At 34.9% G+C, this 17,689-nt stretch overlaps 1 protein-coding gene across 13 annotated transcripts in view; it reads right to left on the bottom strand.

The window, feature by feature from the left end:
* Positions 1-1,234: 1,234 nt before the first annotated feature.
* LOC117113864 (zinc finger protein ZFPM2-like) overlaps positions 1,235-17,689 on the bottom strand; it is a 69,117-nt gene continuing 52,662 nt past the window's right edge. For all 13 annotated transcript variants that reach the window (XM_033257322.1, XM_033257319.1, XM_033257325.1 and 10 more), the window contains 2 exons: positions 12,539-12,649; positions 1,235-5,082 (listed from right to left, as the gene is read on the bottom strand). In XM_033257322.1, coding sequence (XP_033113213.1) covers positions 2,141-5,082; positions 12,539-12,649 — 3,053 coding nt within the window. In that variant the 3' untranslated portion in view covers positions 1,235-2,140. The remainder of the gene's footprint in view (positions 5,083-12,538; positions 12,650-17,689) is intronic.

Genomic DNA, 17,689 nt, shown 5'->3' on the forward strand with positions numbered 1-17,689 from the left:
ATTAGTCCCAACCAATGGATGACCACTACTGTTCATGCTTAGATGATAATAGTAGTATAAGGGAGTTTTCGCAAGATTACGAAAAATGATAACGAATACGGAGATGTCATTAAATTTTAAGACAACTCTTTCCTTACAGTAGCGTATCTGTTACAACGTAGGCCATCCATTCATTTTACATGAATCAACGATCATACTCAGCTCATGTATTTTCAAGACTGCTTTGATGATAAATGATGATGTCGCATCATTCGTATTATCGTTTTCGTAAGGTTGTGAAATCCCCCCTAATGTCGATTTCGTAATCCCTGCTTGCACTGTTTAAAGCCTGAATATTTGTCAGGCTTCAGTGTAAGAATTTCATGGCTTACAAAAAAGCATCTTTTATAATCTATAAATTGTGACTGTTTTGTCAAAAACATCAGGTCTCTTAATAACTACATAGGAAAAGACATACATACTATAAGCCCACAGTCCGTAGTAAAATCAGTAAAATCTACAAAACCCATCAAATTAAATTAAAAATAAAACACAGATGGCTGTTTTACATGGAATAAAGTTCTTAATTTTCATTAGGACAGATAAAGAAGTTTTTGGTAATATACTTAAATCCTTGTTTCCCGCCAATTAAAGGGTTTATGTAAAGATTGCAAGAAATGGTAATATCTGCGTTGCTGATAATCGGTGGAGACATTTCTTTCTTGTTTAAGATTAAACTGAATGCTACTCGGTGGTGGATAATGTTTCCTATTTCAAATACTGGGATCCGTCACTGCTACTAGCTTCTTAAAATTAAGAATTTTCAATACCGCAAAATCTCGAATCCGGGGCTTAATCTAGAGAAAAGAAAAGCATGAGCTTCTAATGAAGATAGTATGGTCTACTTTCTGAGAAAGTACTATTCAGGCTGAAATTATATCTTTGATGACTATGATCATGATAACCTGTCAGTATCAATATTATAATTTATTGTACTAGCATAGTTGAAAAATATCGTATAGTAGCAATTTCAAATATTTACAGCATTCATTTTCAAATGGAGCCCACATCTTTAGTTTGCAAATGTAATCTCAAAAAGAAACTCTTCTCGAAAAGAAGCCCATCTCAAAGGTCTTAATTAAAGAAGCCCCGGGCTTCTATTCCAGCTTTTACGGTATTAATTTTTGCATAAGGTTAAAATTAACAGTATGTTATTAAACAGCAACAAAGCTTAGACACGATGAGTGCAAACTGATCATATAATAAATGTATTGATTTCTGGTAAATAACAAGTCATGCAGTCCCCATCTTGGAGTTTATTTACAATTTTAAATATCAAAAACATCTACAAATTCAAAGTATTTATTACAGTATAAAAATTATACTAATGTACATGAAACTTGATTCCTATTTTATACAGTTATATATCTTTGCTGGTTTCAGATGCACAGAATAATAACTCAAATTTTTTAAGCGTACTAATGAGCTAATTCTATGTATATGTCTGAATAAGCACACTATAAAATATTATAAATAATTAATATCATATCATACTTTTAAAAATCACAAGCTTGTGTCATCTTCTAGTGGGAAGAAGACACATCAAATGTGTTCATTATGCACACGGGCTAAGAACTGACAGCAGTTAATATTTCACTGAATTTTTTGTATTAAGTGCAGTCATTTTAACAATGACATACACAAACTGTATGTACACATGATGTTATAAACAATGGCCCATTAGGAGTGGAGTTGTATATAGGTCACAAGAAAAAAATCTCGTCATTTGATGATTTAAACAACCATACTACAGGTCCAATACATGTATTTAACGATAATGTATTATTATGTATATTTCCCTGTTCTTGCTTATTAAATTTGGATATTTCATGCACCATGACATATTTTGACAAGGGCGGGGGTTCACATCTCCTGAAAAAAGTTGTTCCCCTGCTCCCAGCCGCCCCATTAAAAATGTTTGAAGTAAAAAAATCACAAATAAAAAGTACCTCATATCACCCTATTTTGCGAGCTAGCTCACCCTCACTTATTATTTGAGACCCCGACTTCACCTTCGAGCACTCATCAGCCCCCCACCCCCCATTTCAAGACTCTATAGTTATGCCACTGTTCATGCAGCTACCAAGGAAAAATCTGCAGTCTATATTTTGGTCGTCTGATTGCTAGCACCACAGTAATACTTCCGATGAGCAATGAATGTTGACAGATTGTTAAAATGAAGGTCACAAGTGCGACAAAGTTTTGCATTACTTTTGTTACTTTTCTTAATCAAAGATTTCATTGAATCTTCATCTCCAGCACCATTTGTTTCTAACCTTTCATGCTCACTGGCTGCATCCAACTCCGTATTTTGTGTATTTAAACTGTTTGATGATACATCTGCAGTTATTGTTGAATCTTTCTTCCATGTATTTCCTCTATCGCAATTATCTTCCCATTCCCCTGTCGTATTTGACTCTGTTGGGCTCTCTGGAGCTTCCGGGGATATAGAATTTGATTTAGTAAATTCCAAAGACTCATCATTATTTTGGTCTGTACCACTGGATTGAACATCAACCACCTTATGCGAGCAGTTAATGATGTTAACAGAATCATTGTCTGGATTAGTTGTAACTGTTGTTATGACAGACTGTCGATTTGGTGTATGTCCAAGCAGACTTGTGGTGACTGAATGCTCGCCAAATGTTTCGGTGTCCTTTTCAATCTTAACTGCAAGGCCATCAAGTCTGGCCTGTTTGGCGTGCAGTGCATGTGGTGTTGTTGATTTCCGTCGTTTTGCGCCTTCACGCGCCGTTCTTGCAGGTTCTGATGTACCAGCATTTACTTGAGCTTGAGTGACTTCTGGAAAACTATTTGAACTTGCAGAGTCGAGAAGCAAACCGGGATGATCCTTAAAATGCTCTTGAAGCTGATTCAGATTACTGCCAACATATGGACAAGCAGGACACACACATGACACACATTTATGATCCTTAAAGTCTGCAAAACTGCCAAATGTGTTCTGACAGATATTGCAGACAAATGACTCCTTCTGACTTTTCTTATCATTGTCCTCATTCTGAGAAGTGGGTTGCTCAATAGTTGTATGAATTGCTAGAGAGCTTGACACCATGTTTCTATATGAACAATAATTCTCTTTGTGTGCCACATAGATATCATAGTTCCTGAACACGGCTCCACAAACACAGTATATCTTTCGCTGCCCACGTGTTGACAAATTACTCTGTAGATCTTTGGAGGTAACCATTGTGTCATGATAAGGAGTTGTGTGATATCGCATCACCAAGTTGCCTGGTGGTCTACTATCTGCAAAAGTACTTGCAGAGATCATTGTTGAAACAGATAGTTGAGCAGCTCCAGGTTGTGATGATGTTGGGGTTGTCGCATTTCCAGGAGAGCCCTTATCTGCTTGTCTGGGACTAGAAAGATTTCTTCCATGTTCTACTCTTATTCCACTAAATGCAGAGGAAGATGGTTGTGATATTCTACTTGGGGGTGATGGACTACGAGCTTCACTTTCTCCATTTGATGGTAAACTTTTAGAGAATGATGTTTGCAAATCCATCTGGATTGAATCTGGTGACATCTTCCCTGGTGAACTACATAAATCATCTTTTTCCAGTATTGCTGCTGGAGAAACTGGAGACTTTGATGTACTCCTACTTAAAGAACCGTTCTTAGAGGAATTTCTTAGCGGTGATGGTCTTTGTGGTGACGGTTGATGACGTGTTGCACAGTAGTATTGTTTGTGAACTTTCAATGACTCTTGCTTGTGGAATAGTATATCACATTCAATACATTTATAACCAAGCACTATTGCCCTTGGAATTTGCACATTAAGACTTGTTGGTCTTACTAATGGCACTTCGGAATCAGAAACCTGGCTACTAGATGGTGGGCTCTTTCGAACACTTAAATCAAGGGGTTTTTCTTGTGAAGCTGCATTGTTTTTGATTTGTTTATCAGTCAACATGTGGAGATCGGAATCTGAAGAGTCTCTTGAAGTTGGTCTTGATAAGCATAGCATAGGCATGGCATTTCCACATTGCTCAATCGAGATTGATGCAGATCTTGCAGGTATTTCACTTTCTGGTGAGTGTTCCTGGTGAGGTGAAGAATCTGTTGGATTGTCCATTTTTGACCTCTTCTGAAGAGGCTCATCATCACTCAGGGCAGCACCTCTTTGCCTTTTCTGTAGCTTGGCAATGTATAAATCATTTGCAAATTGGCGATTAGCACAATAGTATGTTTTATGAGCTGAGAAATTTCTGATGGACTTAAAGGTGATGTTGCATGCAGTACAAGATAGCACATTTTGCTGTGGAACGCTTGCTTCTCTTTTTATGGTGGTAGTGACATCATCTACCGAAAGCAATACTGTTGCCTTTGTGTCATCAATACTAATTTCTTTTTTGGTCTTTTTAACAGTGTCATTCTTATTACATTCATGTTGGTCAAAGATCAATTGAAGATGTGTTTTAAATGAACAATTTTCACATTGATATAAATTATCTCCTTCGCTTGAAGAGCAACAATCAGTGTCCACTGATGTTGGTTTCAAATGTTCATGTACTGAGTTTGAACTGCATACATCAGATGACGTAACTGTCTGGACCCCTTGCGTACTATTGATCACCTCAGGCTGTGAATCAATCTCTTTCTTGACTTTACATTTCATTTTATCATCATTAACAACCTTCAACTCGTGAGTTGTTTCAATTGTTTTGGAAGAAGTGCAACCATTGTTTTCGTAGACAAGTACATGTTGCTGGAACATATGAGCTATCAAGCTTTGCATATTACTGGCAATATAGGTACAGAATTTACAAAGATTAGATTCAGTCTCACCATGCAACTTGATCATGTGCGTTTCACAATTGCTATGGTTACTGAATGTAGATCGACAGAGCTGACAGACGAACTCTTGGGCGTCACTATTCTTGTTTGTCTTTTGCAGCGCCTCCGTATCTGATGATGAAACATCAACTTTTTGACAATAGTGTTGAACATGCACTTGTAGATTAGCTGGATTGCGGAACTGAATGTGGCAAAACTGGCAAATGCAGATCTTTTTTAAAGGCACTGCAAGAGGAAAAAAAAAATTAAATTAATAATAATAATAATTATTATTATTATTAATATATATTATTTATAATTATAATAAATATAAATATTTCAAAATAATAAAAATAACACAATAAAAATAATAATATTAATAATAACAATAACAATACTGTCATAATAATAATATTAATAATAATAATAATAATAATAATAATAATAATAATAATAATAATAATAATAATAATAATAATAATAATAAAAACATCAAACATCTTGCCTACTGTAAGGATAACAAAAGTGGATAGATACAACCACAAGGCAAAGAAGTGGATCCAGCTATGGTTGGGAAAAATTTATTGTTGTACATACACTTGATAAGAAGAAATTACAAAATGCTGGATTAGCTACTCTATTGTGGGAATAATTCACATGATTTTGCAATTGTCCTCACAAACTTAACGTTGAGGTTGTAATAATAAATATCAAAAATATTTTAAAATAATAATAATAATAATAATAATAACTACACTTACTATGCCTGTTTGAACAACAGAACATAGGGCTTTTCCCTTTGCTTTATAATGAGAAATGAAGTTGAAATTGCAAAAAAAAAAGAAAAGTCATTAAAAGGTATAAAGTAAAAAACCGGAAAACTAATATAATTTTAATGAAGTGGAAAAAAATGAAGTGGAAAAAAAAAACATGAAAACCACTGCGACGTTATTAGTGAGACTTAAACTATGGCTGCAATGGCAATAGCGAAGTACATCGTGACTCATAACCATTGCGCACTATATGAGCCCTACTTGCCTAGGAAAGTGCATTTTCAGTTCATTTCCGAATGTTTCAGTCAGATCAGTTGATCCGTTTTCGAACTATGTGACCTTTCGGGCAGTTTGACCTTAAATCACTTTAATTGGTCCTCATACACACACCCCACCATAGATTGACAATAAATATTACAAGGGCCGTTCTTGATATATGGCCTATGCTTCTACAAAACACAGAAAAATTTTAAGCATAAGAAGTGACCAAAATTGACGGCCAGAAAAAAAAACGTTACAAAAACATATAAAAGAAAAAAGGAAAAAAAATTAGAACAAAAACAATGGCTTTCTCCAGTACTGCTGGAAAAAGCCAATAATAATAATAATAACAATAACAATAATAATAATAATAATAATAATAATAATAATAATAATAATTAATCATAATTTTTATCCGGATCAGGCATTATAATTATAATGTACAATATGATTGTCTTATTAAAATGCATTGAAATGAAATGTTCCCATCATAGGGCCTAGACTTCCTTACAATACAATCAGAAACAGAAAAGTTAAATCATTAATGTCAATAGCATATGTTAAACGGGGTGCACCAAAAATATTATGGCATGAATCAAGCAGATCAATTTCTGTTGTTTTTACTGAAGGACTATATAGTAACGATGTTTTTTCGGCAAGAATGGAACGATCCAAGGCTGACGTTTAACGACACTGATGAGATTACGTTGAAGGGAGATGATGCACACAAAGTATGGGTACCAGATGTATTTTTCCCCCGTGAAAAAAACTCTCGTCTACACGATGCCACTATTTCAAACCGGGTCATTTGGATTCAGCCGTCTGGCCACGTTATGTTGAGCATGAGGTAATTTTAAATATACAAATTATATTCATTTATTACCGCACGAAATTTTGGTTAGTGTTTATCTCTTACACACATACAATTCTTCCTTCTGAACGCTTACAATTTCACATTAGGCCTATAAGCATTTTCAAGAAACGGTTTAGACTTTAGGGGTATTTACATCCACCACGACTCACATTGAAAATTATCTCTTCGGAGATCCTGTATCACAGTGATACCTGTTAAAAGGTATAAAGTAAAAAAAAACCGGAAAACCAATTTAATTTTAATGAAGTGGAAAAAAATGAAGTGGAAAAAAAAACATGAAAACCACTGCGACGTTATTAGTGAGACTTAAACTATGGCTGCAATGGTAATAGCGAAGTACATCGTGACTCATAACCATTGCGCACTATATGAGCCCTAATTGCATAGGAAAGTGCACTTTCAGTTCATTTCCGAATGTTTCAGTCAGATCAGTTGATCCGTTTTCGAACTATGTGACCTTTCGGACAGTTTGACCTTAAATCACTTTAATTGGTCCTCATACACACACCCCACCATAGATTGACAATAAATATTACGAGGGCCGTTCTTGATATATGGCCTATGCTTCTACAAAACACAGAAAAATTTAAAGCATAAGAAGTGACCAAAATTGACGGCCAGAAAAAAAAAACAGTACAAAAACATATACAAGAAAAAAGGAAAAAAAATTATAACAAAAACAATGGCTTTCTCCACTACTGCTGGAAAAAGCCAATAATAATAATAATAATAATAATAATAATAATAATAATAATAATAACAATAATAATAATAATAAATATATAATAATAATAACAATAATAATAATTTCATTAAATTGGACTTAGGGGAATATCATTTGTGTTATTTTCCCCTTAACATCATTTTTTCAATTGTTTTTAAATTGCTCCATTGTCTAAGTTCCCCTTAAAGTAGGATTTAGTAACATAATAATAATAATAATAATAATAATAATAATAATAATAATAATAATAATAATACATTACAATACAAAATGCTAGTGCACAAGGACTTCTTTTGTGGGAGTACTTTGCATGATTTTTGCAATTTGTCTATTATCAAATAATTTCCCATGCAGCTGCATATGTGTTTCAGTGACCAGGCCAATAATGACCCGAGGCTTTAATAATATGAGCTATATAAAGACGGATACAGTTTTGTGATGGCAAGGTCTCTATTCCCTTCGCAGTATTCCCTGATCATTGAAAAAAATTCCCATGAAAAACACACTTCAAAATTTGCAGCTAATTTGCAGCAAATTGGAATTCATCATAGTTAGTGACTACACTACACTATTACTGTACACCTGAGTAGAAAGACAACATGAATACTATGCCTTGCCTAGGACCCAAGTGAAATGGGAGATTTTGTCATGCACAATAAATAGAAAAATAATAGCCGAAGTAAGTTGATAGTACAGATGTAAAGATACCATATTACAGCTGCTTGGCAACCATAAAGGCAGCTGGGTAATAATACAGCAAATTACATGGCAGGTGCTCTGATCCCTCCCTGTACTGTTTTCGTTTTACAGCTGTGAAAATGGAATTTTCCAAATGAAGGCACTTAAAAATACAAAGAATGCGAAGTGTACTCAGATGATAATATTTATCGGTCACCTGAGCTTGTATATTATCAATGCAATCATCACCACGGACAGTTCTCTAGGTCATCATCATCATCACCCTATTAATATTATACTGACCATCATCATCACTGACAGAAATATGTTTACCACTACTGTTATCTCTGTCATCACCATCACGACCGCTACCAGCCTCATCATCACCAAAAATTTGTTTTTGGTTTTTTTTTTGGGGGGGAGGGGAGGGAAAGGGGGTAGGATTTTCACAGATAGACAGATAGAATATCCACCCACTTCAACTCCACCATTTTGGAGCAAGGAAGGAAATTTTATGATTATGAGAAGATTCAATCAACTAAAGTATACTTTTAAGATAACAATGATGATAAGAAAGGATTTGCAGTAGGTACAACTATTTTATAGCAATTGGATAACTATTTCAGGGACTCCATGGTTTATGCAGTGTTGGCAGTGTTGGGAGAGCTGGCCTCCCATACTGTAGAGGAGGAAAAAAAAACACAATTTGTTGGGGAGAAAAACAAACAAAATGTAATTAAAGTTGATTAAATAAGCCATTCAAATCATTTTGGTGTTTACTGGATCCTGGAGTCCCCTTTCAGGGCTTCTTTTCTGATTATGAAAATTAATAAATCATACTGTTGCTTTCATTTTAACTTGAATAGAAAGACAGGCAATTAATATTCCTTTATTAAAAAACTGTTAACTTAAAGGTGATCTAATTGATTATTTCAATGACTGAAATGCTTAAATAACATTATTGCTGCGAAGCAGCCAATTCATATTCTTGACAGCAATTTGACCTCTGAAAGGTCATTGTTTGTCAAAAAACGAGTGCCTAAGACGAATGAAAAGCGGAGTTTCCTTCTTTCGTTCTGCCGGGTAAAATCAATTACTTTAGGCGACGTTTGTAGACTAACCTACTCGTAACAACGTCCGCTTGTCGCGACACTGGAGTATTACTACTCAGCGTTTTTACTATATTTCTAGGTTTCCTATTTCTACGTTTAATCGGCCCATGTCTCAGCCACAATATTTTGAGAACTTTACAGCTGTGAAAAGGGAATTTTCCAAATGAAGGCACTTAAAAATACAAAGAATGCGAAGTGTACTCAGATGATAATATTTATCGGTCACCTGAGCTTGTATATTATCAATGCAATCATCACCACGGACAGTTCTCTAGGTCATCATCATCATCACCCTATTAATATTATACTGACCATCATCATCACTGACAGAAATATGTTTACCACTACTGTTATCTCTGTCATCACCATCACGACCGCTACCAGCCTCATCATCACCAAAAATTTGTTTTTGGTTTTTTTTTTGGGGGGGAGGGGAGGGAAAGGGGGTAGGATTTTCACAGATAGACAGATAGAATATCCACCCACTTCAACTCCACCATTTTGGAGCAAGGAAGGAAATTTTATGATTATGAGAAGATTCAATCAACTAAAGTATACTTTTAAGATAACAATGATGATAAGAAAGGATTTGCAGTAGGTACAACTATTTTATAGCAATTGGATAACTATTTCAGGGACTCCATGGTTTATGCAGTGTTGGCAGTGTTGGGAGAGCTGGCCTCCCATACTGTAGAGGAGGAAAAAAAAACACAATTTGTTGGGGAGAAAAACAAACAAAATGTAATTAAAGTTGATTAAATAAGCCATTCAAATCATTTTGGTGTTTACTGGATCCTGGAGTCCCCTTTCAGGGCTTCTTTTCTGATTATGAAAATTAATAAATCATACTGTTGCTTTCATTTTAACTTGAATAGAAAGACAGGCAATTAATATTCCTTTATTAAAAAACTGTTAACTTAAAGGTGATCTAATTGATTATTTCAATGACTGAAATGCTTAAATGACATTATTGCTGCGAAGCAGACAATTCATATTCTTGACAGCAATTTGACCTCTGAAAGGTTATTGTTTGTCAAAAAACGAGTGCCTAAGACGAATGAAAAGCGGAGTTTCCTTCTTTCGTTATGCCGGGTAAAATCAATTATTTTAGGCGACGTTTGTAGACTAACCTACTAGTACCAACGTCCGCATGTCGAGCTAGCCTTATCCTACTCTAGGCCTAGACTAGCTAGGATGGTATAGGCCTAGCCTTGAAGGGACGAAGGTCCCAATGAAAAACAATGTCGCTCTTTGATAGCTAACATTGTCTATTTAACATCACAATAATTCATTATTAGACCTATAGTTGCTTTTTGAATTGTACTCCACAAATCTCAGCCGATACCTCGCACAACTGGCTAACGTCTCCATCTATTGTCGTGACGTCATGGCTCGCTGGCTCACACTTGTGATATGTCTCGCACTTGTGATCAAATAACACGCTGGCACGGACATTGGCAACATTCTTTGGCAGTCAACTCGCCCCTAGAAAACCCGCCCTTGGAAACTTGCCCCATAAAAAAATGTACACTTCCTAGACCATGCAGTCTTCAAAATAAAAATTGTAACCTTTGGTAATCAACTACATTTTCCACATACATAGACATTTTTGAAACTGTATTAAAAAAAACCTAAACCATAATTCACCACACTATAGACACTTTTTGACAAAAATGAAAAATTACGACTTTGTCACCCAATGAGAAGTGTTCTAATATAGACAATGGGTCGTGTCTCATGTTATTTGTTATAGTTTTATTATTCATTATTTTCACTTGACTCGCATACATAATTTTGTTCGAAGAACATTTATATGCAGTTGTACTTCGCAGCACTTCACTTGCAATTTGCAATTTCTAGTAGATATAAATATACTGTAATACAGAGGATATGGATGCTTTAGAAGTAGAGAATGAAATCTTTAACTATACAATTTGTGTAAAAAAAAACAAAGATTAATTAACATCTACCAGAATGACAATCGATACCGCATGTCTAAACAACTTAAGTACAGTGCTATTACCACGTAATTGATTCATGGTATGAAAGTCAATAGTGAATTCATTGCATTCTTTAATATACAGTATTGAATCACAATGTTATCATTATTGTCCACATACTTGAAATGTTAATGTTAATAACACTGTGAACAAGATACAAATCATCTACAACAGAATTTGGCTAGCATCCCAATGCAGTCGTCGTAAAGTAGCCTACGAATATCGTCCATTAAAAGTATTGTTTACTCTGGCTTTGTACCCTGTCACTATATTCATTACACTTCCCTCCAGAAACAACAGATCTTAAAATAAAGAATAACATTCTCACTCTGAATACAGGTCACTATATTTGACTTATTAAATCTAGCAACATACTTTTACAAATGGCTTTAGTGAATGAGTGGCTCTAATTGACAAGGAGCTAGATTTGCGGTACATGTGTTCATTAGAATTACACCACTACAACTGACATATCTAGTCTTGAAATTGGGGAGAGGGGTGTTGGGGGGGAGAACGATAGTGAAGTGGGAGCTCTGACGATTTAGTAAGGGGCGCTAGGTTATTTTTTACTACTTGAACATGATGTTTTTGCTTTGGACAGTTTAGAAAGGGGGAGGGCTGACTTTAAATAAGCGATTCATGGTTTCAGTTAAAGTATTTTCAAATTTGTTGTTGTTAATAGTCAGGCACTCTATTTTGCTACTAAATTTTAAAATTCAATGCATATATGAGGCATGTCGTGGCAAAATGGTTAAGTTTTCGCACAGGCCAATATTGAGTAAATGAGCTATAACATGACAGATAAAAAAAGGACCTAAAGAACTTTTCCCCCTATAGATCAAAGTTTAATGTCTAATTAATCATGTTCCAAAATTCTTTTTCTGACAATGGTCAACAAATCATTTATTTAATGTTATTTTGGTAGTTGATAAACAATGTATGCACAAATAACTTTGGATGGCAATAATACTCAAAAAAAATATTTATCTTGACTCTAAGAGTGCTGTACTTTCACTTTCCCAATAACTAAGGCTTGATATGTCCAAATTCAATGAATGACTCCTCAATTTAAAGTTTACATACTCAGATATTTGAGAAAAAAAAAACCAATAACTTGAATTCCAATTTTTGCTACAACTTAGCATTTTGCCACAACATGCCTCATGTTGAAATTAGCGCTACTCATTTATCGATTCTAAACATGTTGTTACCCCTCGTTTTAAAAACGCTGGATCCGCCTCGATAGTACAGTACATCTATTTATAATAAAGAAAACAAACCTTTGGAAGCATCATTGTTTGTATGCATATTTGTTGATTCAGATTCGTATATAGCAGTCAACGGCTGGCCTTCCTCAATGTCAGTAACTGCTTTGCACCATAACCACTTATCTATAAAAGATAAAAAGAAACCACAATCTTTTCAAATAACATAACCACTGAAAGATTCAAAACAGTCTTTGAATAATGCCATGTTAATTCTTATAAGTCTGGTTCTCACGAGAGCCCTAGTATCCGGATTGGGAGCTAACCGTTAGCGCTAACCGTCACCACCTGCGTGAGAACGCCCGATCGGTTAGCACTAACCGTTAGCGGTATCCGGATACGCTAACGGTTAGCAAGCGTTATCGGTTAGCAAGTTAAAGGCGTTTCTATCATCAACCAATCACACATACGCATTTACAATTTCCAGTTTCTTATTGGCCAGTAATTCGATCATCATATTGTTGATATCCGGATCGGGATTCTCTCGCATGGACACACAGCAGTTAAAGGTTAGCAGGATCCGGATCCTGCTAACCATTAGCTGCCATGTGAGAACATAGCCATTCAATTTTTAAAAACGTTTAATTTGTGTAATTCAAAGTTTTTCTAAAAATGTCTGTCTTAATTATTAATAACAGACTATTAAGAATATAATTCTTAATAGAGAAAAGGCACATAATTCCTATGCGCTCCCCATGTGGCAGACCTCAGGGCTCCACACCCGTAGGGGTCCAAAGGGAGGGTCTGCAACAACCCCATAGGTACACAAGGGGATTCGACCCATAGAGGCCCAACACGTTTTTCAAATTCTGTAACACTCTTATTCTTATTGATAATATCAAATTTTAAATAAGTAAAAATGGGAAAATATATATAATTAGTAAACAAACTAATAATTGTGTGTTTACACAAGGTACAGTATTCATATGTGATGAATCTGACATATCGTGCCCATCTCGTTTCTGTGACCTTTGCGAGTAAGGCATACCCTAAATAGAAACTGATTTATAACGACAAACAAGTACAATGATGCAATGCAATTATACACTATTCGGAAAAGAGCAGGGGATTGTCTCCAGGTGTACTGCCAAATCACCACCAGAAGGATCCCACTGGAAATAGTCGTCTTCAGACTTTCGTGGGATATCCTTGGTGTTTACACCGAATAAATCCATCCATCCAATATTATAGTTTGCCATCTAGATAGATATTTTTACTTTTCTATCCTCGTGATGTTTAAATTGTTTGTGATTGTGATTCTATTGTTAATAAGGATGCTGTGTTTGGCCCGAGAGAATAATATCAGACCTACGAAGGTTATAATAAACAGAGAATAAAATTTGAGTCAAATAACAAAAATCTACGTTAATTATAAAAATCAACTTCTATGTAGCGGTTACCGTACTTTAGGTTGCAAATGGTGAAGGTCTTCAAATTTAGTCATCTGTTAAATTTGCTGTGTTGATGCAGTTAACAAATGCTTTTATAGAAAAAAAAAATTACAAGGCAGAACACTGTTGTACACAGGTTATATTCTATACTGCAGTTTAATGTATTTCAACTTGGTATAACACATAAACTTACTGTAGAAGGAGAAAGTGTGAAGTCACTTTCTCTCTAACGAGTACAGACGGGCTCCCAGTGGGAACGTGCGCCTGCTGCTTTAACTGCAATTTTTGTATTTTTAGGAATTTACAGAGTGATATCGTTAGCGGTATCCGGATACGCTAACGGTTAGCAAGCGCTATTGGTTAGCAAGTTAAAGGCGTTTCTATCATCAACCAATCACACAGTTTCCTATTGGCCAGTGATTCGATCATCATATTGTTGGTATCCAGATCGGGATTTTCTCGCATGGACGCACAGCAGCTAACGGTTAGCAGGATCCGGATCCTGCTAACCGTTAGCTGCCATGTGAGAACATAGCCATTAAATTTTTTAAAATTCAAAATAAATAATTCAAAGTTTTTCTAAAAATGTCTATCTTAATTATTAATAACAGACTATTAAGAACATAATTCTTAATAGAGAAAAGGCACATAATTCCTATGCGCTCCCCATGTGATGTTTAAATTGTTATCCATATTGTCAACCGATTCAACACAGCAAATAAATCAGACAACTCATTTGCTTTGTTGGGAAAGTACGGTAACCGTGAAGAATAAGTTATTTTCTCATCAGGTTAAATTCTATTGTTAATAAGGATGCTGTGTTTGGCCCGAGAGAATAATATCAGACCTACGAAGGTTATAATAAACAGAGAATAAAATTTGAGTCAAATAACAAAAATCTACGTTAATTATAAAAATCAACTTCTATGTAGTGGTTACCGTACTTTAGGTTGCAAGTGGTGAAGGTCTTCAAATTTAGTCATCTGTTAAATTTGCTGTGCTGATGCAGTTTAACAGATGCTTTTATAGAAAAAAAAAATTACAAGGCAGAACACTGTTGTACACAGGTTATATTCTATACTGCAGTTTAATGTATTTCAACTTGGTATAACACATAAACTTACAGTAGAAGGAGAAAGTGTGAAGTCACTTTCTCTCTAACGAGTACAGACGGGCTCCCAGTGGGAACGTGCGCCTGCTGCTTTAACTGCGATTTTTGTATTTTTAGGAATTTACAGAGTGATATTGTTCCCATTTAAGGGTGTCGTTACGGCCTTGCATCATCAAATGTGAGTGATGTTATGAATTGGGTCGTATAACTTATCTACATATAGGTTCTGATGTGATATAAGTGACAGAATGCTCCCAATGCCAACTGCCACAAAGCTCTCTTTGGTAATTGAGGGTATCCAAAGTAACAGGATCTTGGTTAGTTTCTTACAATAATGTACATAATGGCAGAACAGTGTCTCTGTTCTCGAGAAGCCAGTAGACACAAAAGACATTTAATATTTTCATTTCTTTAAAATGTATTTTTTTTTTTTTTTTTGCAGGGACAAGTAAAAATTGGTTAGGATTAAAACAGAAATGAAAGCTACTTTTTTAGAAGAGAGAGATAAAAAAGTAAAAGTTGTAGGATTCTCCCAGAAATCAGAAAAGCCACCCACACTCCCGCAAACAAGCGAGAATCTCCTGAAAGACAATCCATCTCCGGCAAATTCACGATATTTGCATGATTTTTACTAAAATGTAAAATTGTCTCCCCAACGTTAGGGCTGATACTGTAGGTATCACCATGCATGGCAAAATAAAATTAGACGTGTTAAAAAAGCTCATTTAAACAGAATTCCCAGAAGTGAATTATATTTTTAATTAAAAAATGTATAATAGTCAATGTGACATTACATGTATTAAACATGCACAGCTGGTTTGTGTACAGGTTTTCCATTAATTAGTTAATAACTTGTAGTTGTAATAAATTTATATTAATTTATTTAACTACTATCACTCATGCCTACCTAATTAGAAATTTTCTAATTCAGTTGCAATCTGTTCAGTTGGCTGCAGCACAGAATTATATTAATACTGTACGTTCATGAACATTGTGAACTTGTTCATGGAGATATACTGTATTTTAATAACTATATTTTTATGGTTATTTGAAGGTCAGTATTGTAAATATGGGCAGGCTGTTTTAAGCCCTGCCTAGACGACCAAATTTTATTTGACAAAAACTGTTGAATGCCCATAAATAGTCATAATGACGAGAGGCGAATGGCCGAGCAGTTAGCAGAGGCGCCGCAACCTAAAAGCCATAACATCGGCGCTGGTTGGAACGGCTCGCTCGCCTATGGTTCTGGTGGTAGAACAAGTCTTCTTGGATACGGACTATAAACCACAGGCCCAGTGTACACTTTGGCTTGTGCGCACTATAACTCAGTACATCGAGATGAGTAGGGGATACCCCGATGTACAGGTACTGTACAAGTGGCCCCTGGTTTTGTCAACTTGCACCAAGTTACCGTATCAGGTAGCAAGACACGAAGGGACCCTTAGGGAAGAAGAAATCCATTGATCGAGTTCTTAGTCCACATACAACAGTATCCAGGCGCTTTGTATCCACTGGCAAAAAGCGCCATACAAATTTCTATTTAGATTTTAATGCGCCTATATATGGTTATGATGTGATGTCAATCATATTATATATGTTTTATCAAACAAAATCTGATAATCCAGATAGTCTAAAGAAAATGCAATACCCTTGCTAATATTCAATACCACAGATTTCACAACAAGTTAGTTCCAACTGTGTTGACAACCTTATCAATAATTTTGCATTCCTGTCTCTACTGAATAAACACGTTTTATTAAAACATACAGGTTTAAATTAAGAGATGAGTATGCGACACCTCAGTTAAGTACCTCCCTCTTATTTTTACATTCAATTGGTAAATACTACGTGTCATACCATACACTGATCAACAGATCAACTTTAACGTAAGCAACAAACATTTCTGAACAGGTGTTAGCAGTATTTCATATTCTTAGCCAGGATATCATAAAATGCAATAATTCCGACTGAGGTGAAATAACAATAATAAAATATTAACAACAATAGAAATTCACTTTCACACATCCACAGTGTTGTTGGACAGCATGAGACTAGTAACAAATCCGTATCACATTGTTGTCATTAATTTGGAGAAATTTCAACATTCATATCGACCATGTGTGAACTTGAGAATGCCTGGAAATTCACATAGCAAGAGAAGATGCTTATCTATCTCTGTAATGGTTAGTAAATTTAGATGACCACCACGATACCTTTAGGAATAAATGCTAAGAGTGTGCTTTCACAGTTATCATTATGAAATGTTTAAAACTAATGAGGGTCAATTAAGTTTTAGAACTTAATAAATTGGGGAAAAACATTACTAATTGACCAGATGTTGTGCATTAACAGTTATTTTTTGAACTTGGATGAACGTAAGCCAACTAAATATCGTAAAGGATTTATATTCTAAATCTTCATTACATTTTATTTAGCAATTACATGAAAAAAAAAAATCAAAAATCACTTAATTAAAACTACCAATAATGGATCCAGGAAATTGAAATAAAGAGTACTCAAATAGCAACTTTAAGATGTGTTTTTTCATTTTTTACAAATCAATGGGTTTGTTTTATTATTTTTTTTTTTTTTACAGATAAGGACCTCATCAAATTTGAAAATGAATTAAAAAAAAAACATTGTTATAGTTGCTTACTGTACACC

The sequence above is a fragment of the Anneissia japonica genome, unplaced genomic scaffold, assembly GCF_011630105.1.
Source record: "Anneissia japonica isolate Jap-2015-1 unplaced genomic scaffold, ASM1163010v1 scaffold694_len1028156_cov167, whole genome shotgun sequence".
Lineage (NCBI taxonomy): Eukaryota > Metazoa > Echinodermata > Crinoidea > Comatulida > Comatulidae > Anneissia > Anneissia japonica.